The sequence below is a fragment of the Mesitornis unicolor genome, unplaced genomic scaffold, assembly GCF_000695765.1.
Source record: "Mesitornis unicolor isolate BGI_N332 unplaced genomic scaffold, ASM69576v1 scaffold31868, whole genome shotgun sequence".
Classification (NCBI taxonomy): Eukaryota; Metazoa; Chordata; class Aves; order Mesitornithiformes; family Mesitornithidae; genus Mesitornis; species Mesitornis unicolor.
Window position 1 is genome coordinate 6,259 of NW_010204413.1, and position 16,636 is coordinate 22,894.

General features: G+C 43.6%; 1 protein-coding gene across 1 annotated transcript; it reads right to left on the bottom strand.

Annotated features, from left to right (window-relative positions):
- Window positions 1-373: 373 nt before the first annotated feature.
- On the bottom strand, window positions 374-16,097 carry TGM6 (transglutaminase 6). The gene is made up of 13 exons (XM_010191054.1): window positions 16,091-16,097; window positions 13,023-13,196; window positions 11,974-12,213; window positions 11,375-11,493; window positions 9,899-10,027; window positions 8,763-8,940; window positions 7,797-7,932; window positions 6,681-6,784; window positions 5,634-5,876; window positions 4,650-4,991; window positions 3,505-3,662; window positions 1,690-1,823; window positions 374-527 (listed from the first exon to the last, which is right to left on the bottom strand). The coding sequence occupies exons 1-13, from the start codon at window positions 16,095-16,097 to the stop codon at window positions 374-376; spliced, it is 2,118 nt and encodes a 705-aa protein (XP_010189356.1).
- Window positions 16,098-16,636: the final 539 nt, after the last annotated feature.

A 16,636-nucleotide genomic window follows, 5' to 3' on the forward strand; every position in this document is an offset into this window, starting at 1 on the left:
CCTGCCTCTGGGCTATTACTGAATAAAACTTCAGTGAATATAATTAAATTATGTTCAATGAAGCTTACAAAACCAGTGGTTTTAGGTGGTGTTCCTTGGAAATCTGCTGCTGTCACTGCTACAGGCTCTACTGTGGAAAACCATCACGCTTGCTCCTCTCCTTCGGGTTAAATTATATAGTGATTCCCACTAGGAATTCTGTTCATGAAGGTCTATGTAGCAGGTTAGGGAATTTAAAAGATGACACTGCCTTTACAGTATAGTGCCTTTTTATTCATTTCCATTCATATTACATCACTTATGCTGAGTGATCTGAATTTCAGTGCTCCCAGTCATAATACTGTATGAACACTGAGCTGATGGACAGGCTCTGTCACTGAGCAGGAGCCACATCAAGCATCACAAATCCCTTAATGTCTGAAAAATGGGTGCAAACCAAGTCCACCTGAAGCTGCCTGGTGCCACTCTTGTAGGGAGTGATTTCAAACTGGACTGTGGAGCTCTCCATGGGGGCCACTCTTGCCACACTAAAAGAGAGAATACACTGGTAAGTTCAAGCTGCTGGAAAATTCTTGCTGTGTGTTCTTCAGAGTCCCTGGATCTAATGGAAAGGAAGAGGCAGAGCAAGCAGCTGCTGTGTTTGTGTGCTCCTAGCACAGGTGGTCATCACCTTCCATGTCCACAGCCCCCGAGAAGGACTGACCAAGCTGTAGTGGATGTGGAGGAAGAGTTGCAGTTCTCAACCTGTGGCAGAGAATTAGGGTGTGTATCATGAGGGCAAAAGATATTGAGCACCAGAGGAATGGTCAGAAAGGTTATCTTCAGAAGAGCTCAAATACAGCTGTATGTGTTACCCTCCACACTCACAACACTTGCAGTGCTCCAGATGTGCTCATGCTGTCTTCTGGTGTGGCGGTTATAATTACCTGTTGGCTTTATGTCAGAAATGACTCTTGGCTGTCCAAAACAAGGAGACCAACAGTAGCACCAGAAAACAAAGCGCGGGGGGAAGAGGGCCTCTGCTCTGAGGAGGAGCTGAAGCCGAGCGATATCAATGGTGGTGACGCAAGTTAAGGTTCTAGGTCAGGATCTAAACCTGAATTTGTATTCAATGTAAATGAAGCCTTACTGGTTCACATCATTGTCCGTCTTTTGCTGTCTTACTTAGTTTTTCTCTCATGGTTTCTTGGTACTACCTACCTCGGCATGTTTTGGAGACTTTTAAAAACGTTTTTAAAATAACCATGGAGGATATGGGAGAACAATTTCTTATCAGTGTGATATCGTTCAGTATATGTCCTGGCTCTTTAGTAGTTTAATATCTGAAGGAAAAAAGATACCGTCATTTTCTCTCTTATCCTTCAAGGATTGGTTGTGCAAACAACAGAAAGAAGAAAGTTTTAAAATGTTTGGCCTTTATATGGTTCAGTCACTTCAGCACTCTGAGAGATGCTCTGTCATTAAAAGCAGCCCCTCTCTCCACTCCCTGAGCGTTCTGCAAGTCGAAGCGTGGCGAAGGAGCTGTGAAACACTCCAACTAGTGTATGCAGAGTGCTGACATGATGGTATTTTGTCCAAGGCCGGTGCAAATGAAAGTCATGCGGCTGACAGTCTTTTAAAAAAACCCCGCTTTTACTCTAGATTTCCCACCACAGTGAATGAGTTATTAGCCAGATGGCATTCACCTACTTCATTCTGAGTTGCTCTTTGAGCAAGCCGCTGCCTTCTGCTCTCAGCACACAGCCTGTCACTGCTGCAGACAGCGGGTTGGTAAACGTGACCTGCACGGTAACAGCCTCGTGTACCACTGTTGGACCAAGGACCTGCAGACAGAAAACATTCTGCTCAGCCACAGCATTGCTCTTGCTGCTTTCTCACGTTTGTCTTTTCATTCCCATTGCAAACCACTCACCCCTCTTAGGTTCTCCAGGATGGGAAGGAGCCAGGAATTACTACGTGTACCTATTTTTGGGCATCAGAGTTCAGGGTTGAATCAGCCATCCAGTGTGGCTGAGAAAGAACAAACTACTGTAGAATCTGCCATTTAGTCCTAATTTTAAAATGGGTCAGTGTGTGGTGTTACGTATAACACAGTATATGGTGCTTGTCAGAGTGAGAACAGCAGAAGAATACAAGTATTAACTTGGCATATATATGGCTAACTGCTACTGGAGGCAGCTTACGTCAAATTAGCTTTCGTTAGACTAAATTAAATGTTTAGGATAAGAAAACATTGGAGGTGTGAGATAGGTGAATTTTGGCATCTCGGTGTGGGGGGGGAATAGAATGCCACGTAGCAAATAAACATATTCATTACCTTATTTTGACTGAGATAGAGTAGAATTGGCATATCTGGTTATCTTTGTAGATAATGTAATATTTATTAACATAATGTAGAAGTTCAGCACCCCAGTTGCATTTCTCTATTATCGACTGTATGTTTATACAGAAGTTTCAATCAACAGAAACATAAACCTCTTGAAACTTAGTCACTGAATTGAAGTAGTTTAATTCAGGTACCTGCCCTATATAAGCTGACTCTGTATTTGCGTGATACAGCACAGAAGGCTTTTGACAAAGTCTCACTAAACTTAGTATTTGGAAGTTGCCAGACCTACAAAGTTCCAAACTTCATATTCCTGTGTGTAACCTTGCTTTTCCTGTCTGCTACTGACAGAGTGGTCTGGGATAGCTGATCTAGTCTGGAGGCTCTGAAAAACTGCCAGTTATCATACTGCCTCTGTGTTGTTTAACGTACATTGGACAGCATTTGATCCCATGTGTGGGATGCAGTGTGTGGATACGCTGAACTATCTCAGACATGTTAAGCTGGTTTATGTGGATGTGATGGGCCGTTCAAACCCAAGACTGTCCCTGGGCAGACATAGCACACAGTCTTTCCTGTAGACTTAAGAATGGCTTTTTACCCATTGCACAACATTGGTCACAAGTCAGTCTTAAGTGGGAGGAAAAAAAAAAGCACCTCTAGTTCTAATTATTAGTAATTCGGGAGGACGTTACAGAAGGTGAAAAGAGTCACTTTTCCTGATAAGGTGAAAGAACTTCCTTGAGTATTGGTGATAATGAGCTTCCCAGCCCCAGGTGCTATCAGCCGTCAGTGACAATGTCTGTGGTAAAAATCAGACTTCCCAAAGAAACTGGACGAGAATGCTGAGACTTCTCTGACAAAAGTGGAGCCCTAGATAAAGACTAGATCTCTGCCTGGCTATATAATCTTACCTTGTAACCCTCGTAACGCTGAGAACTTTTATCAGTGCCATGTCAGCTCGCACTGGCAAGAACAACATAGCATGGCTATACCTGGGAAAGGTTTGCTTTTCCTCAGTGTGTGCCATTTCACTTGTGTCATAGGGCCTGTGCTAGAGCAACAAGATCACATCATCCTAAGGCATGATTTCCCACACCCCTTCCCATGAGGAGCAGATGGAGTAAGGGTTCTGGTTGCTGCTTCTTTACAGGGACATAAAGGGAACTGGCTTTTACCTTGATGGTGAGAAAAGGATCCTGAAGTACAATATCCTTCTCCACTAGAAGCGAGGCTCCCCGTTTGGTTTCACACAGAGCAGTCACTAGGATCTTCCTGTCATCCATCAGAGAGTTTTTGTACTGGGAATAGGAGATCTTGAATGAAATCTCTTTCACTGGAATAGAAATAGAAACAGAATCTCCTCCTCTTCCTTTTTTTTTTTTTGTCTAAGCTATCTGAAATAGATCTGTATTTTAAGGGTGCTGTCACCGTGGGGCTGTCCATTTGTGGGTGCTGACAGCCAATAGACAGGAGTAATGCTGGTAGGTGACTTTTACTTACATTCACATCAAACACTGAATCAAGGTACAGTTTGGTAGCCAGACAGTTCTGAGGATGGATATGCATGGCAACCCCTGCTGGTGTTTTTTTTTATTTATCTGAAGCTGGGCATTTAATGCTCCTTCCTTGCAAAGAAGGTAGAAGTGCACAGAGGGTTTGGTTTAAATGCCCTTGCTGCTGCCGCTGCTCAGCCTCTGCCTCACAGAGGTGTCTGTGGACAGGGTCTCTGTGCAGTGACGAAGGCAGCGGATCTCAATACACTGAGAAAAAATGTTCATCTACTGCTGGAACAGTGGAAAAGGATCATAACGTGCTGTGTATTAGCTTGAGAGGGTAGGTATGTTAATCTGTGCAGCACATCCTGTTTTTCAGCACTGTCCCTATAAAAGCAGGGCAAGGGCCACTGCCTGCAGATGGTGCAGCTCTTACTGCAGTCTGTAGTTAACCGTGCTGCTGCTGCAAAAGACCTGGGCTTAATTTTCCCTCTTTAATCTGTCTTTATACTTTGCTGATGGGGAGCTGGGAGCTGAGCAGTCTCTGGTGCATGCTGTTCTCTCTTAGCAAAAAGAAGTCATAGTGTAGAGCTCACAGTGGCTGTGCTGGGCCAGACAAAAGGCCACGCAGCTCCGTATCCTTTCTGGCTGTGCCCAAAAACAAATGCTTAAAACAGGGCAAATAGATCTGTTTCTCTTCCCCTGAATAGCCTTAACCTCTAGCCGTTTGCAGGTCTCACACTTCTTGAGCCATTCATTATTTCTGTGTGATTTGCCCACAAACCAAAGCTATAATTTGTCCTAAGCTGTAATAAAATAAAAATTACCTTCTTCGGATTCAAGTTTAATGGACCTAGACAACTCCAGAATCTCTGCCTTTGGTTTTCTCGTGTAGAGAATGGCTGAAGCCCTCAGTTTAACCTTTATGGTCTTGAAATCTGAGCTCAAGTTCCTGAGTGCCAGGGTAAGAAGGATATCCTGGCCAATTACAGGCGATGTATTAAGGATCAGCTTCGCTGAGATACTGGGCTTTTCTGCAGGCTGTGTGGTATTTTGTCTCCGTGCCCCTGAAGATCTTCTACGTCTTGTAATTTTGGTTCTTTTTCCAGTGCTTCGCACACCAAGCAGCTTCAGTGCTTTTCTGTAGACCTGTCTTTCTTTCAAGGATCCTGCTTTGAAAGATAACATGGTAAGAAATCTCATGCATGCTCGATATGGCGCAATGGAACCATCATTGCTCTCAGTAAATACAGTTTAGGAAAGCCGAGGAGGGCAAAGATACACAAGAGGAGAAAGTGAGGTCTAACCTGAATGCCGATTTTGTCACAAAAGCAGATGGAGCTGGGCAGTACAACCGCCTGTCAGCTTCGTGGCTGTTCACGGGCAGCTCTCAGAGCTGCAAGCAGCAGACAGAGAACTCCTGGGGTCAGTTCTGCATAGTCTGTGCAATTGTCGTCTCCGAAATTAGGAGTTAACAAATCCTTTTGCAGAAACTGTCCCCAGAGAGCTCTCCAGAATAGCTATTGCCACACGTCCTAACAGAAACGTCCTCACCAGTTGATCGGGACAGCTGGGACAGAATGTTTTATAGAAGTAGCTTTGACTTTATACTAAATACATTAGTATTTCATCCAGGGCCACAAAGGCCATATTGAATCACTGTCAGCTGACGATGAGCCTTAAGACTTTGAAAATTCACAATTACTTTGCTCCAGAAGAAGTAAAGGAATTGTCACTGATCGATCCCATGAAGGCCTAAATTCCTTTAACTTCTGACCATCAGTGGCAAGATGACTGTAATAAAGAATCACCTTCTGGATATTTGTAGTTAGCAGTGACATCCACACGGGAGTTGGTGCCCAGTGCTTTGGTGCTGATAAATTTACCGATCTTCCCTGTATTGGAATAAATTCTCTCTTTTCTTTTGTTGCTGTGGTGAATCCAAGTAACAACGTCAGCATTCACTGCTGCAAACACAAATGAGCTGTCGTAATCCAGGTTCACATCCCCTTCCTTAATGGCTCTGGTGGAGGCAGGACCGCACTGATATATGCCTACGTTAGAGAGAGGGAGAAGTTAAACGGCTGTTGTGAAAGAACACAAATCCCGGTGCTGACAGCAAGAAGGAGAGGCAGTCACTCCAAAGACAAGGCTGGATAAAGCGTGTTGTGGTAACGCGCAGTGAGAAGAATTGGGAAGCTAATTTGATAAACTTTGTAGTGGGGAATGGGCAGCAGTTTATCTGGAGTTTGATGCGATTTGAATGGCCAAATAAAGGAATCTTTTGATGGAGGTCATCAAATTAGATCACTGAAGTTGTGTCTGTATTAGTAAGTAAAACCAGCGACAGTGTCTCAAAGACATTTAAAAATAAGAAAATAACTTTTTCTATGAGGAAAACCCCTGCAACAGTTTGTCCAGAGAGCTTGTAGAGTCCCCATCCTCTGAGATATTCAAAACGCAGCTGGACGTGGCCCTGAGAAACCCGTTCTGATTGACCCTGCGCAGAGCAGGGGGTTGGAGTAAACAGACTCTAAAGGTCCCTTCCAGCCTGAGCCTTCATGTGCCGTTTTGAGAATCTGTGTAGCGTTGGGTGCTAAGACAAGCAAGGGCGAGATAAGTGAACTTAAGATGCACTGGCTTTTGTGGAGGCAGAGGATCAGAAGAAGTAAGAATTAGCATGCTGGTCGGCAACCCAGAGGCTGACAGAACAGCAGCCGACTGGAGATTGATGTAGTGTTGCTTTTCTTGTGCACCTGAATTAATGCTACATCTACAGGGAGCAGATGGAAGAAAGTTGTGCTGAAATTTCTCTTAGAGGTAACAAGTACAGCTTTTTGTATTTACAGCCGTCTTACCTTTGCTTTTTTCCTGGGGTGTTGGATCCAGAACCTGCCATCCATCATAAAACGAGCCAAGATCTCTTCTAATGAACCAGCTTTCATTCCAGACGTGGAAATTCCTGTAAGGGAGGTAGAAGAGGGAATCCCTGATTCGTACAATTAAGTTTACATTGAAAGATTTGCTACGTGTCTGGTGCAATGCAAGAAATAACCCCAGTCGAGTGAATGAAGACTCCATGGAGAGACCAGCTGCGGTTTTCTTTCTTGAGCACCTCTTTCCCCTTCTTTGCCAGCTCTTTGTGTTCAGATCTCTGCAAAATGGTGAGGTGTTATGAAAAAAATGTTAAAAGGAAAGTAATTCATTGCAGAGTCAAGTAGTCAGTTCTGAACATCCCAGAACAGCACGCTGTGCAGCCGAAGGTCTGCTGCACTCATTGCTGTCTGTTGGTATTTAATTTAGAGTTGCATTCTACTTCACGTCACCCTTGTCCCATCCAGTCCATGGGGTGTAGGGTGCTCAGTGACCAAAACATCGATGCACGTAGTGCAACGTGTGCGCAGTGCGGTAGTTTCTGTGCACTTGTTGGTCAAAAGCATCGTTTTTAACAGCTGCTCTGAGGTGAAAGAAGCAGCACTTTCTTCCAAAGGGACGGAATTGTTCTCAGCTGCGTTAGACATATTACCTTGACTTTAGCAACCTCTCATTACTGTGCGAGGGATGTGTAATGGTAATTGTGAAAGACTGAGGCAGTCAGCAGCGTGTAGCCACAGCTTGTGAGGGTGCTCTGCTCTAGGGATTGAGGGACAAACTGATGCTGTTTTTGGGCAAGAGGTTAATTGCTCTTCAACTCTGTTTGGAAAAATGTAAACTTTCATAACTAGAGACAAAATCAGCCGTTACATTTTGAAATTGCATGTTGAGTAGCAATGGTACAAAGTATCTCCTCTGTTAATTCTTCAGAATGCTGAACCTGGCTGCGTATTGCTTTTCTGAACACTGCCCTGTTGATTCTTTGGTTTTATACCACTGCGAGCATGAGGTTGAGTGGTTTTTCAGGAGTGTGCTTCTAGATCTTTTAATTAGAGAAGAATATAATGGAAGAGATATTAAGAAAAAAAAAGTGTATTTACCACACACTGTCTTCAGTCAAGTGCAGGGTCTTTCCAGAAATGTCAATGTACTTATCAATACTCAGATTTGTATTCCTGTCATGTGCAGAGTTGAAGTTTGTAATAACACGAGTAGGTATTCCCAAGGATCTCAGAACTGCAATAGAGAATAGCATAAAAGTGCTGTAAACCTATTTTACAGACATTTGGCAAGTATTTATCTGTTTTTCTTGGCAGTGTAGCGTATATGTTTTCAGTGGGCAAACAAACACCCAGAAACCTCCCTTTCAGCTGTGATGCAAGTCCCAGTCATTGTGGCAGTTGCTGAGCAGTTTGCCTTCATTAGCTGTCACGTTCTTTTTGAAAAGAAGAGATTCGCCCCCTTACTTTAAGCTTTGATTCTTCATCCTGTTCGCTCTCCCATTTTCTCCTGGTGTTTGTTTCTCTGTTACCTGCTCCTTTTCCTCTTCCTCTCTGAGATGTACCTCTCAATTGCATTATTTTTCCTCTATATTTTCCCCAAAGCGACTCTTGTCTCTTAGAGCAGCTCTGAATGGAAACTGCTAGGATTAAATGCTTTTCCTGGCCTACAGCTCCCTTTACAGGTCCTCAGCATTGTGATTTGCGTTTGTGTGTCCAGTAGGTAAGACACAACAGTAGAAAATCAGCATTGCGAAGAGACAGACTTAAGAGAGCGCTGGCTTTCTTTGAATCCCAGCTTTGAAACAGGAAACCTTTCTCTGATCACCAGCCCAGCCTGGCGAACCACTTTGCATTTTGTGTGATGACTCACAAAACTGGGGTGCAGTGTTACAACCTATGGCTGTTTAAAACACAAGAAAACAACCCTTCATGTGTGGAGAGCACATGTTCTTCACTCTCTGTCAAAGCTTGAAAAGAGCTTCAACGATAACGTTACGAAGTTAAAACTGCACAAGTTCCAGTAGGCGTCACGTCTGATAGCATTCCCCATCCCTTCGTGTATACCTGTGCACATGACTCCTGCAAAGACCCAGCACTGGCCATAGCGGACAGGCCGGTACCTGCCCCTGTACCACTTCCGAAGGATGGTCACGCTTCCGCTCCACTGCAGCGGGTTGGTTCCTGAGCGGTACTTTCCAGTCCACTTCCCTTCCACCACTCCTTTTTCATCATTGCTGTTAACCTGAAAGAGTCCTTCTGATGAGAGAATGAAAATGTTTACCGAAAAAGGGAGAGAGGGCAATAGGCAGAAAAGACCCAGTTTGTACCACAGTTCTCATGGGCTGAGTGGTGGGACATAGCATTTGAATCTGAGGTAGAATTTTGTCTGGATCCAGCTCGGATCAGATTGTAGAGTCTGATGATTCAAAACTGCCTTTCTTTTCAGTGCAAACGTTCCCAAACAGTTTAAATTTTCTGTTTCATTGATTAGTTGCACCTCCCTGGGTGTCACTGTGCTGTTGCACTGTGTGTTCAGTGTGTGTTCACGTTCTCAAGTGATTGATATGGAAGCTACAAGAAGTACATGTTTTCCTTGACTGCGTGTTTGTTGAAAATGTGCATATAATACATGCAGCTTGCTCACACTTGTTAGATGTGCTTGCATATATTTGTGCACATCCATTTTAGAGGCCTGTTTAAATGTCATGTACAGAAACAGTAAATTATTTTTTAATGATTTTTTTTCTTAAGTATTCATACTTTTAGTAATTTTGTACATTTAAGAAGAGTTATTTACTTCATATTGAAGTTGAATTTGCCTAAAGTGAGTGCTGTCTGAGAAGGTGAGAAGGATCATAGCTATAAAGGGGGAATCTCAGATAAGGAATGTGGTAAGGCATGTATTATTTATAAAATGGAAAGATCTGATGGGCTGAAAATCTGTTAGGAAAATACATCCGAGTCAATGCTCCGCAGCGGTTCCTGGAAATGTGCTCAGTTATGAGCAAACTTTTGGGCAGTAGGTAAATTACACTCTTGGGATATTTTTCCTTGAGAACAAGTCTCCATTTTACGTCTTCTGTAGCTGTTTTTTTCAGAAGAGTTAGCTACTCCTGTAAAGCATTGAGACATTCACAATGAAGTGTTGGGGTTTTTGTTAGTAGCTGCACTGTGCAGCTGTAACGAGTCGATGACTTTACCATAGCACTGACGACCCTGCTCACATAGATAGGGCTGTTGCGGTTAGATACGTCAGCAGCTGGATCTTGGCGGTGGTTCAGGCTTCGATCCAGTACAGCCAGAGAGATATCAAGGATATCCTCTTCAAACTGAAATCAAACCAAGCAATATATTAAAGGTTAATTTAATACATAAACCCAAGTATAAACTCCCCACCTGTTTTCCTTCTAGCACAATAGGATGATGTTGGTAGTAGAGGCATTTTCTGCACTGTTAAAGAAAATAAGGCCAAGAAAAAAGCTTAAGCACCAGGCTGCTGACTCTCCACAGTATGTTAAGGACAGCATGTTTATGAGCATGGTTTGGGGCCATGGCTGCTAGCGTTCACAAAGGCATGACGTGGCCTGGTGGAACGGGCATGGCCACTCCAGGTCTGGCTCAGCAGGCTCTGCACCCTCCCACATCCTGTCATGCCCTTACAGGCACCCTTCTGTTACGAAAGCTTCCCTCTCATGGGCTGCCTTCACCTTATACCAGATGATCTGAACTGAAAGAAACCCACAAAAATAATTATTGTGGGTTAGGGTCACAGAGACACTGTATTGGGCCCAGAGAACGCCAGCGTGAAGTGCTGTGCTGTTTGGATGTGATCAGGCAAGGATGCCACTGAGGATGCCACTAAATCTGTTAGTTTTATTTTCCAACCCATAAAGTCTCTCTCCCTTACTCTCTTTTCCCTTCTGGGGAGGGGAGAGGGGTTAATAGAGAGCATCTGTCCGGGATTTAGTGGCCAGCCCAGCCCTAAACCACGACAGACAGAAAGCACCAAGACCTCTCAGACAGAAAGCAGATCTGGCCTTGTTTCATTTTTTGGTGTAAAAGTAGCCGCAGTGGTCAGGAGGATTACTGGAAATGCTGTCTGTGCAGCTGCTGGTGCAGCTGTAAGGCAGGAAGTGGTCAGGGATGGTTCCGACTGGCCCAGGCTGCAGGGTCGCTGTGTGACTGCAGATGGGCCGTGGTTATCACTGTATTTGTAGCAGTTGTGCTGAGAAGGCCAAACTGGTTTTCAGAAATTCCAACTTGAGTTGTTGCGCTTGAGCAGATTTGGGATATCCTTTTAGTGTCTTCTGCCCCATTACTGAACCAACTGTGTAAATATTCAGATGTGCTAGCCTCGCAATACCTAGAGGTTAATACCAGATTGGCTTCCTTTGCCCTTTACAAGGGCCTAGAAGCCAGTAGCATTTGGCTAGTTTGGGTAACAGGCAACCTCCAAAACTGTGCTTTGTTTCTTTTATTTCTGTATTAGCACACGGCAGACGGGGGAAATGATCCTGCTGCTGCTGCAATGTATTGATAACTGAGACATATATCTACAAGAAAATAAGTGAGAGGAATACTGAACTCTTAATACGATGAGATAATGATTCTCTTGCAAGAGCCTATTTACACACTGTTCTTATTTTCAAAGTTCTGGAATAGGTGATGCTGTTTACCTGTCCATAGTTCCAAGCTTCTTGTTGAATGTATTTTTCTAGTCCCTGAAATATGATTCCACTGTCATTCAGGACATACTCCCATCGCTCCTTTTCATCAGCCATAAAGACTTCATCATCTAGAGACAGAATGAGAGATGCTGGCTGAAAGGAAGGTTGTTTTGTTGTAACTGAAAATCTCGCTTGAAGGGGAGTTCTAGGGAACGGGTCAGGCTTTGGACTCCCTGCTATACCTCTGTAATCATTAGACAGTGAATAAAATAAGCCTGAAGTTCTCTTGACTGTGTTCCTGTCCTTTCACTAATCTCAATATGTGTCTTACTGGTAGATATTGCTTGATTTACAACCGAACACAACCATGAGAGGGAAAGAACTACAGAATAAATATTTGGAATACTTCTTGCCTCTGGTTTCATATTCTGCAAGCAATAGGCTGGATCTTTGATGCACTGAAGAAGAGGCAAAATCTTGGTCCTTGACGCTGAGCAAAAAAAGGCCTTTCTGTAGCTGTGGCTGTTAAGCACATGCTTTCATGAGATACCTGGATTTCCCAACTGAGACAATGAGCTATTTGAAGGACATGGTACATCAAGACATACTTGGACACCAGGGATTGAAGAGCAGCACAAACTGGCCCAGGAGTGCTGAAGAGACCTTGTTTCCAGAGACAATCTGGAGTCGGAGTTTGTATCGTCCGATGACAGCGTTGGCTGGGCTGCATATTGTGAAGTTCATGTATTCGGGCTCACTGGGCTCCTGGGTCACCCTCCAGCCACTGGCACTCTCCTCAGAAAGGTGAAATACGGCCTGCGTTTGCTGAGATTCTGTTGGAGAGGGTCCTGCCAGAGGGAACAGGGACAGCAATTCTGAATGGCATCTGTGGGGAACAAACTTGGGCCAGTGATGATCTCCACTCCATTTTTTTTAATGACTACTTTGAAAGATTGTGTCTTATCTGACCAAATGCTTATTCAGTGTAAACCAGGTGTGCTCCAGTCCACAGAATCTCGCTGTGCTGTCTGCTGTGTTATGTGCACGACCCAGTATAGGGGAGTACACCCGTAATAATTCCAGATAAGTGAGGAGGCAAGCCTGTTGTCCTGAAAAGCTGACAGTTCAAAAAGTACAGAGGCAGGATGAGCCATGCATTCTAACACGCGTTTCATTAGGAGTTAGCAGCTGCCTGGAGGAATTTTTGGAGAAGCCTCTTGGGAAGATAGAGATAAGAGTCGTACAAATTGAGTCATGTGGACTGTTCTAGTAACAGGGAACACATGAGGTTAATCAAGGGAAGTTTAAACAGGTGATGCAGAGTCAGAGGAGGAGATGAGTGGGGGAGGATGGCCTGAGAGGCAGAGTTGCAAAATGTCTGAGGACCACAAAATGAGGGCGTCTTGCAGCATTGCAGGTAGGTCCTTAGGAGCAGAGATGGCCCTTACCTTTTGTTAATTATTACCTTAGCTGTCTATTGCCTTAAGGAACAGACTGAACTTTAAAAGAGGAGCTCATAGGCCTAAAAGGACAGTGAATCCTAAATGATGCAGGAAAAAGCTGCGTGAGTTGGGAATGGACCCCAGAGAGCTGTGCAGCACTGGTGTTTTGGAGCTGGAGGGACTTGGCTGTGAGGCGAGTGCTTGGGGGAAATTACCTGTGCTTGCGATAAAGGTGAAGGTGTCTCTGGGCTGCACCGTCGTCTGGAGGGTCAGAGTGATGCTGAAGGGCTGTCCTCTCCTCAAGATTGCTTCTGTGCTGCTGTAATCAGAGGTGCGGTGTGCAGCTTTGTTTAGTTTGGATTGCCAGTTGACATTTGCTATTTTCAGGGCTAGAAAGACACAAGGCAAGCTAACTAAAAACATTGTTCCTTGAAACTTGCACATCTTTTCAGGTTGTCTAATATAGTAATTTTATTATATTTATATACAGCTGGAGCTATATGCTCTAGGAAGACACAAAAATCCACTGTTATTAGAAATTGCAAAGTAAACAACAGCTTAGCAGAACAGCTGAAATAATCTTTTCTACAGGCATTTTTCAGAGACAGAAAAAACACCCATTCAGAGAATACGTCTTCTATTTAAACAAAAATAACCAAAACCCTATTGCATTTAGATAAGACTTTGTTGAGTTTGAAGAAACTGTTCTGTTTCACTGTGTTCTACTCTTTTTTTGGTGAGGATTTCTAGTTCCCAGAACTGCTTTACAGTTGTACAGAAAGGAATATTAAAATTCTCATGAGCAACTGCATGCCCGATCCTGGAAACACTGCGTGACAGGTGATGAACAGAGGGCCAGTATCTGCATTGTTCAACTTGCACATTATCTTGTCACCTATCTTGTATCTCAGTTAATTTACAGTCTTGTTGCTCGAAGCTGTGTGTTATTTCACTCTCTTGGAAAAAGACAAGCAGCCGAGGACACGTGGTAGGGCTAGGAGTGGTGTGTCTTGAGGCAGTGCTATGGGTTGCTCTACTGTATCGCGAAAACTTGCCCACTAATTAAAAGGGGGCATTGAAGCACAGACTACAAAAGCTTTCAGCCTTTCTTATTCCCCAATCAATTAAAAAACAAACAACCCACCCCAACAAAACAACATAACAAACATACCCAACAAATAAACAAAGACAAAGCAGGAAAAATACGGGTCCAATTGTGAACACGTGTGTTTGAGAAGTGCCCTTCTCCAGTGGAATATTCCAGAGGGCTTCCACTTGAAGAAAATGTCCAAATTTCCTGTCATTACTAGAGCATGTTAACCCTTTGCAGACTGATGGTGCTGTAAGCAGCACTTCCACCGTTTCACTGAGCTGAGAGGTAGAACTGGGCTTGGAATGAGATTCCTGAGGGAATCCATAGGGTTCCACCACCAGAGCAGAGAGGGTGGAATTTGAGTTTTTCTGCTGTGTTTGCAACACAGAATTATGTTCACTGAAGTCTTGATGTAGTCATAATTATACTGATTTTTCAGCTTTTTGGAAGAAAAGTGAATATGCACGTGCAGTTCTGAGGCCGCAGTAAGCGCCTGTGAGCATAAACGTGTCTGAATATTTTCTGTTAAGTGAAGGGTCTTGTTCCAGGTATGTCACCTGGCTGAAAAAAATCCCATTGATAGGAGTGTGATGCTCGAGTCACATAGTGCAAAATGACTAGAAAGTTTCTCGTTTGCATCCTCACTTTATTTTCCTGGCTTAAATATGTTTAATTGAAAAAGACCTACAGAAAACAGCATTCCTAACATCAAGTCCTCTAATTTAAGAGTGCATGAGGACGTGCTTCTGAAGGGCAGTTAGGCTCAGAGTTTGCAAAGTCAGCCTTGCAACACTTCACCCATGTGTCTCCTACTGCCATGTGTCCTGATCTGTGCAAGTTCATGCCCAGGCTCTTCGGGGCAGGGAGCGTGCATGCCGTTAGTTGTAGTGATGCAGATAGCTAAAAGCAGTTTGCTTGTCTGCAAATAAAGAAGTAGCACATACAGAATTTAGTAGCAGCTGAGCTGTGGGTTTGGTGCTGGCAGGGCTCTGCTGTTTAAGGACCTAAGCAGCGCTGTCAGAGGGTCGCGTCGCAGGCAAAGACAAGAGGTACAGCAGAGGAAGAGGGGGCGCCTGCAGAAGCAGGAAAGATGAAGAAGGCAGTGACTAGCATTGGTTAGAATTTCCTGCATTTCTAAGAGTTTCCTACATTAATAGTTTGGTTTGCCTTGCAAAGTTCAGTTACACAAGCATTCCCAGTGAGTATGTGCAAGAGATCAGGAAAAAAATGATTTATATGTGGGACAAGAACACAGTAAAGCCTAATACCAGTCTTCTGTCCATGTGTACTTCAAATTTCTCCTTGTGTTGAGCTTCACAGTTTCAATTTAAGTCTTACAATTTCTTTTTTTGCTTTCTGTATCTGTCTGTTGGAAGAGCATATTTTTGATAATCCTGTCAATAACAAATTGGACAACAATGTCAAAAATTGGAAAATAGTGTCAATTGGAGGAACTTGTAAAATGTTGTTTGGGTGTGTGTTTATCCTCTAATGGACAGACATTGGGAGCATGCCCATAAGCAAAAGTTTGCAGAATTAGTGTTCAATTCTGATCGTTCTGCACAGGGGGCTCTTGTTGTTGCCTCTGACAGAAAGCTGAAGCTGTAAGAGAAAAAAATCCTAAGGCTGAATTGTAGATAGAATCTCTGTGTGTATTATGTGGCACATCTTTCTAACCAGAGATCTTCCCAGTCGGCACGGGAGTGAGAGCAAGTGCCATATAATACAGAGACCCTGGGATTCCACTGCGACGCAGCCGCACACCAGCTGACGCAGCCACTTGGTTGGAGGTGAGTGTGGGAGTCCAGAGGCCACCGAGCGACTTGGCTGAGGCCAGACATCGCTTCGGTCTCAGGAAGGCATCAGAGCCTGGGACTTGTACGTGGCAGTTTGGTGCCCAGGTCACAAGCCAGCGGTGTTGATTAGGTGGCTGCAGAAGCACTGTGTACGGTAGTTAATGGATATGATAAAAAAATCTTTTCTTACTCTATTTTTCCAAGTTACAGGAAAAAATAATATGTTCAAGACCCATGATATTAAAAAAAATAAATTATTTCCAGTAGAATAACTTGTAAGTGTATTTACTCTAAGAAAGGCTAAATTGCAAAGAAAACAGCTAAATGTAATTTATCCTGTTTCTTCTGCATTGGAAGAGTGATGTCTGGAGCAATTAGGCTGTTTTTAACTTACCCGCCATTAGGTTTCTTTCTTCTTTTCCACACCTGTATGTAGCTCAGTTTATGGATAGGGAAGTGTGCAAGAACATTCTGAATCCTCTTCCACCAGCGTGCGTAGCGAAAGGCTTAGGACTCTCGACTTCACTACAGAAGCTGGAGTTTATAGAGGCTGGGTGTGAGCTGTGGTTGCTAGTTACTGGTTTTGTAGTAGTGTCCTACGTAAGCATCTACTTATGACTGCTTTAATTGCGCAATCTTGAGTCTAATTATGCTTATTTAAAACTGGTGAATGGTCGAGGAAAGATGATAAAGAGTATCCTGGTGCCTTAACTACTAGGAGAGGTAAACATCCCAATTTGGATCTAATGAAGGAAATACAGTCTTAAATAGACAGAAGAAACTCAATTTTGGATGGTTTCGTTTTGCATCACTGTAGGTTTTTGGAGACTGTATGTACAGAGCGCAGGTATAGACAAATATACAACTGGATATATGAGACATGAAGTGATCTAAGTAGATCTGTAATATATTAGTGTCACTCGGTAGCATCATGACTTTG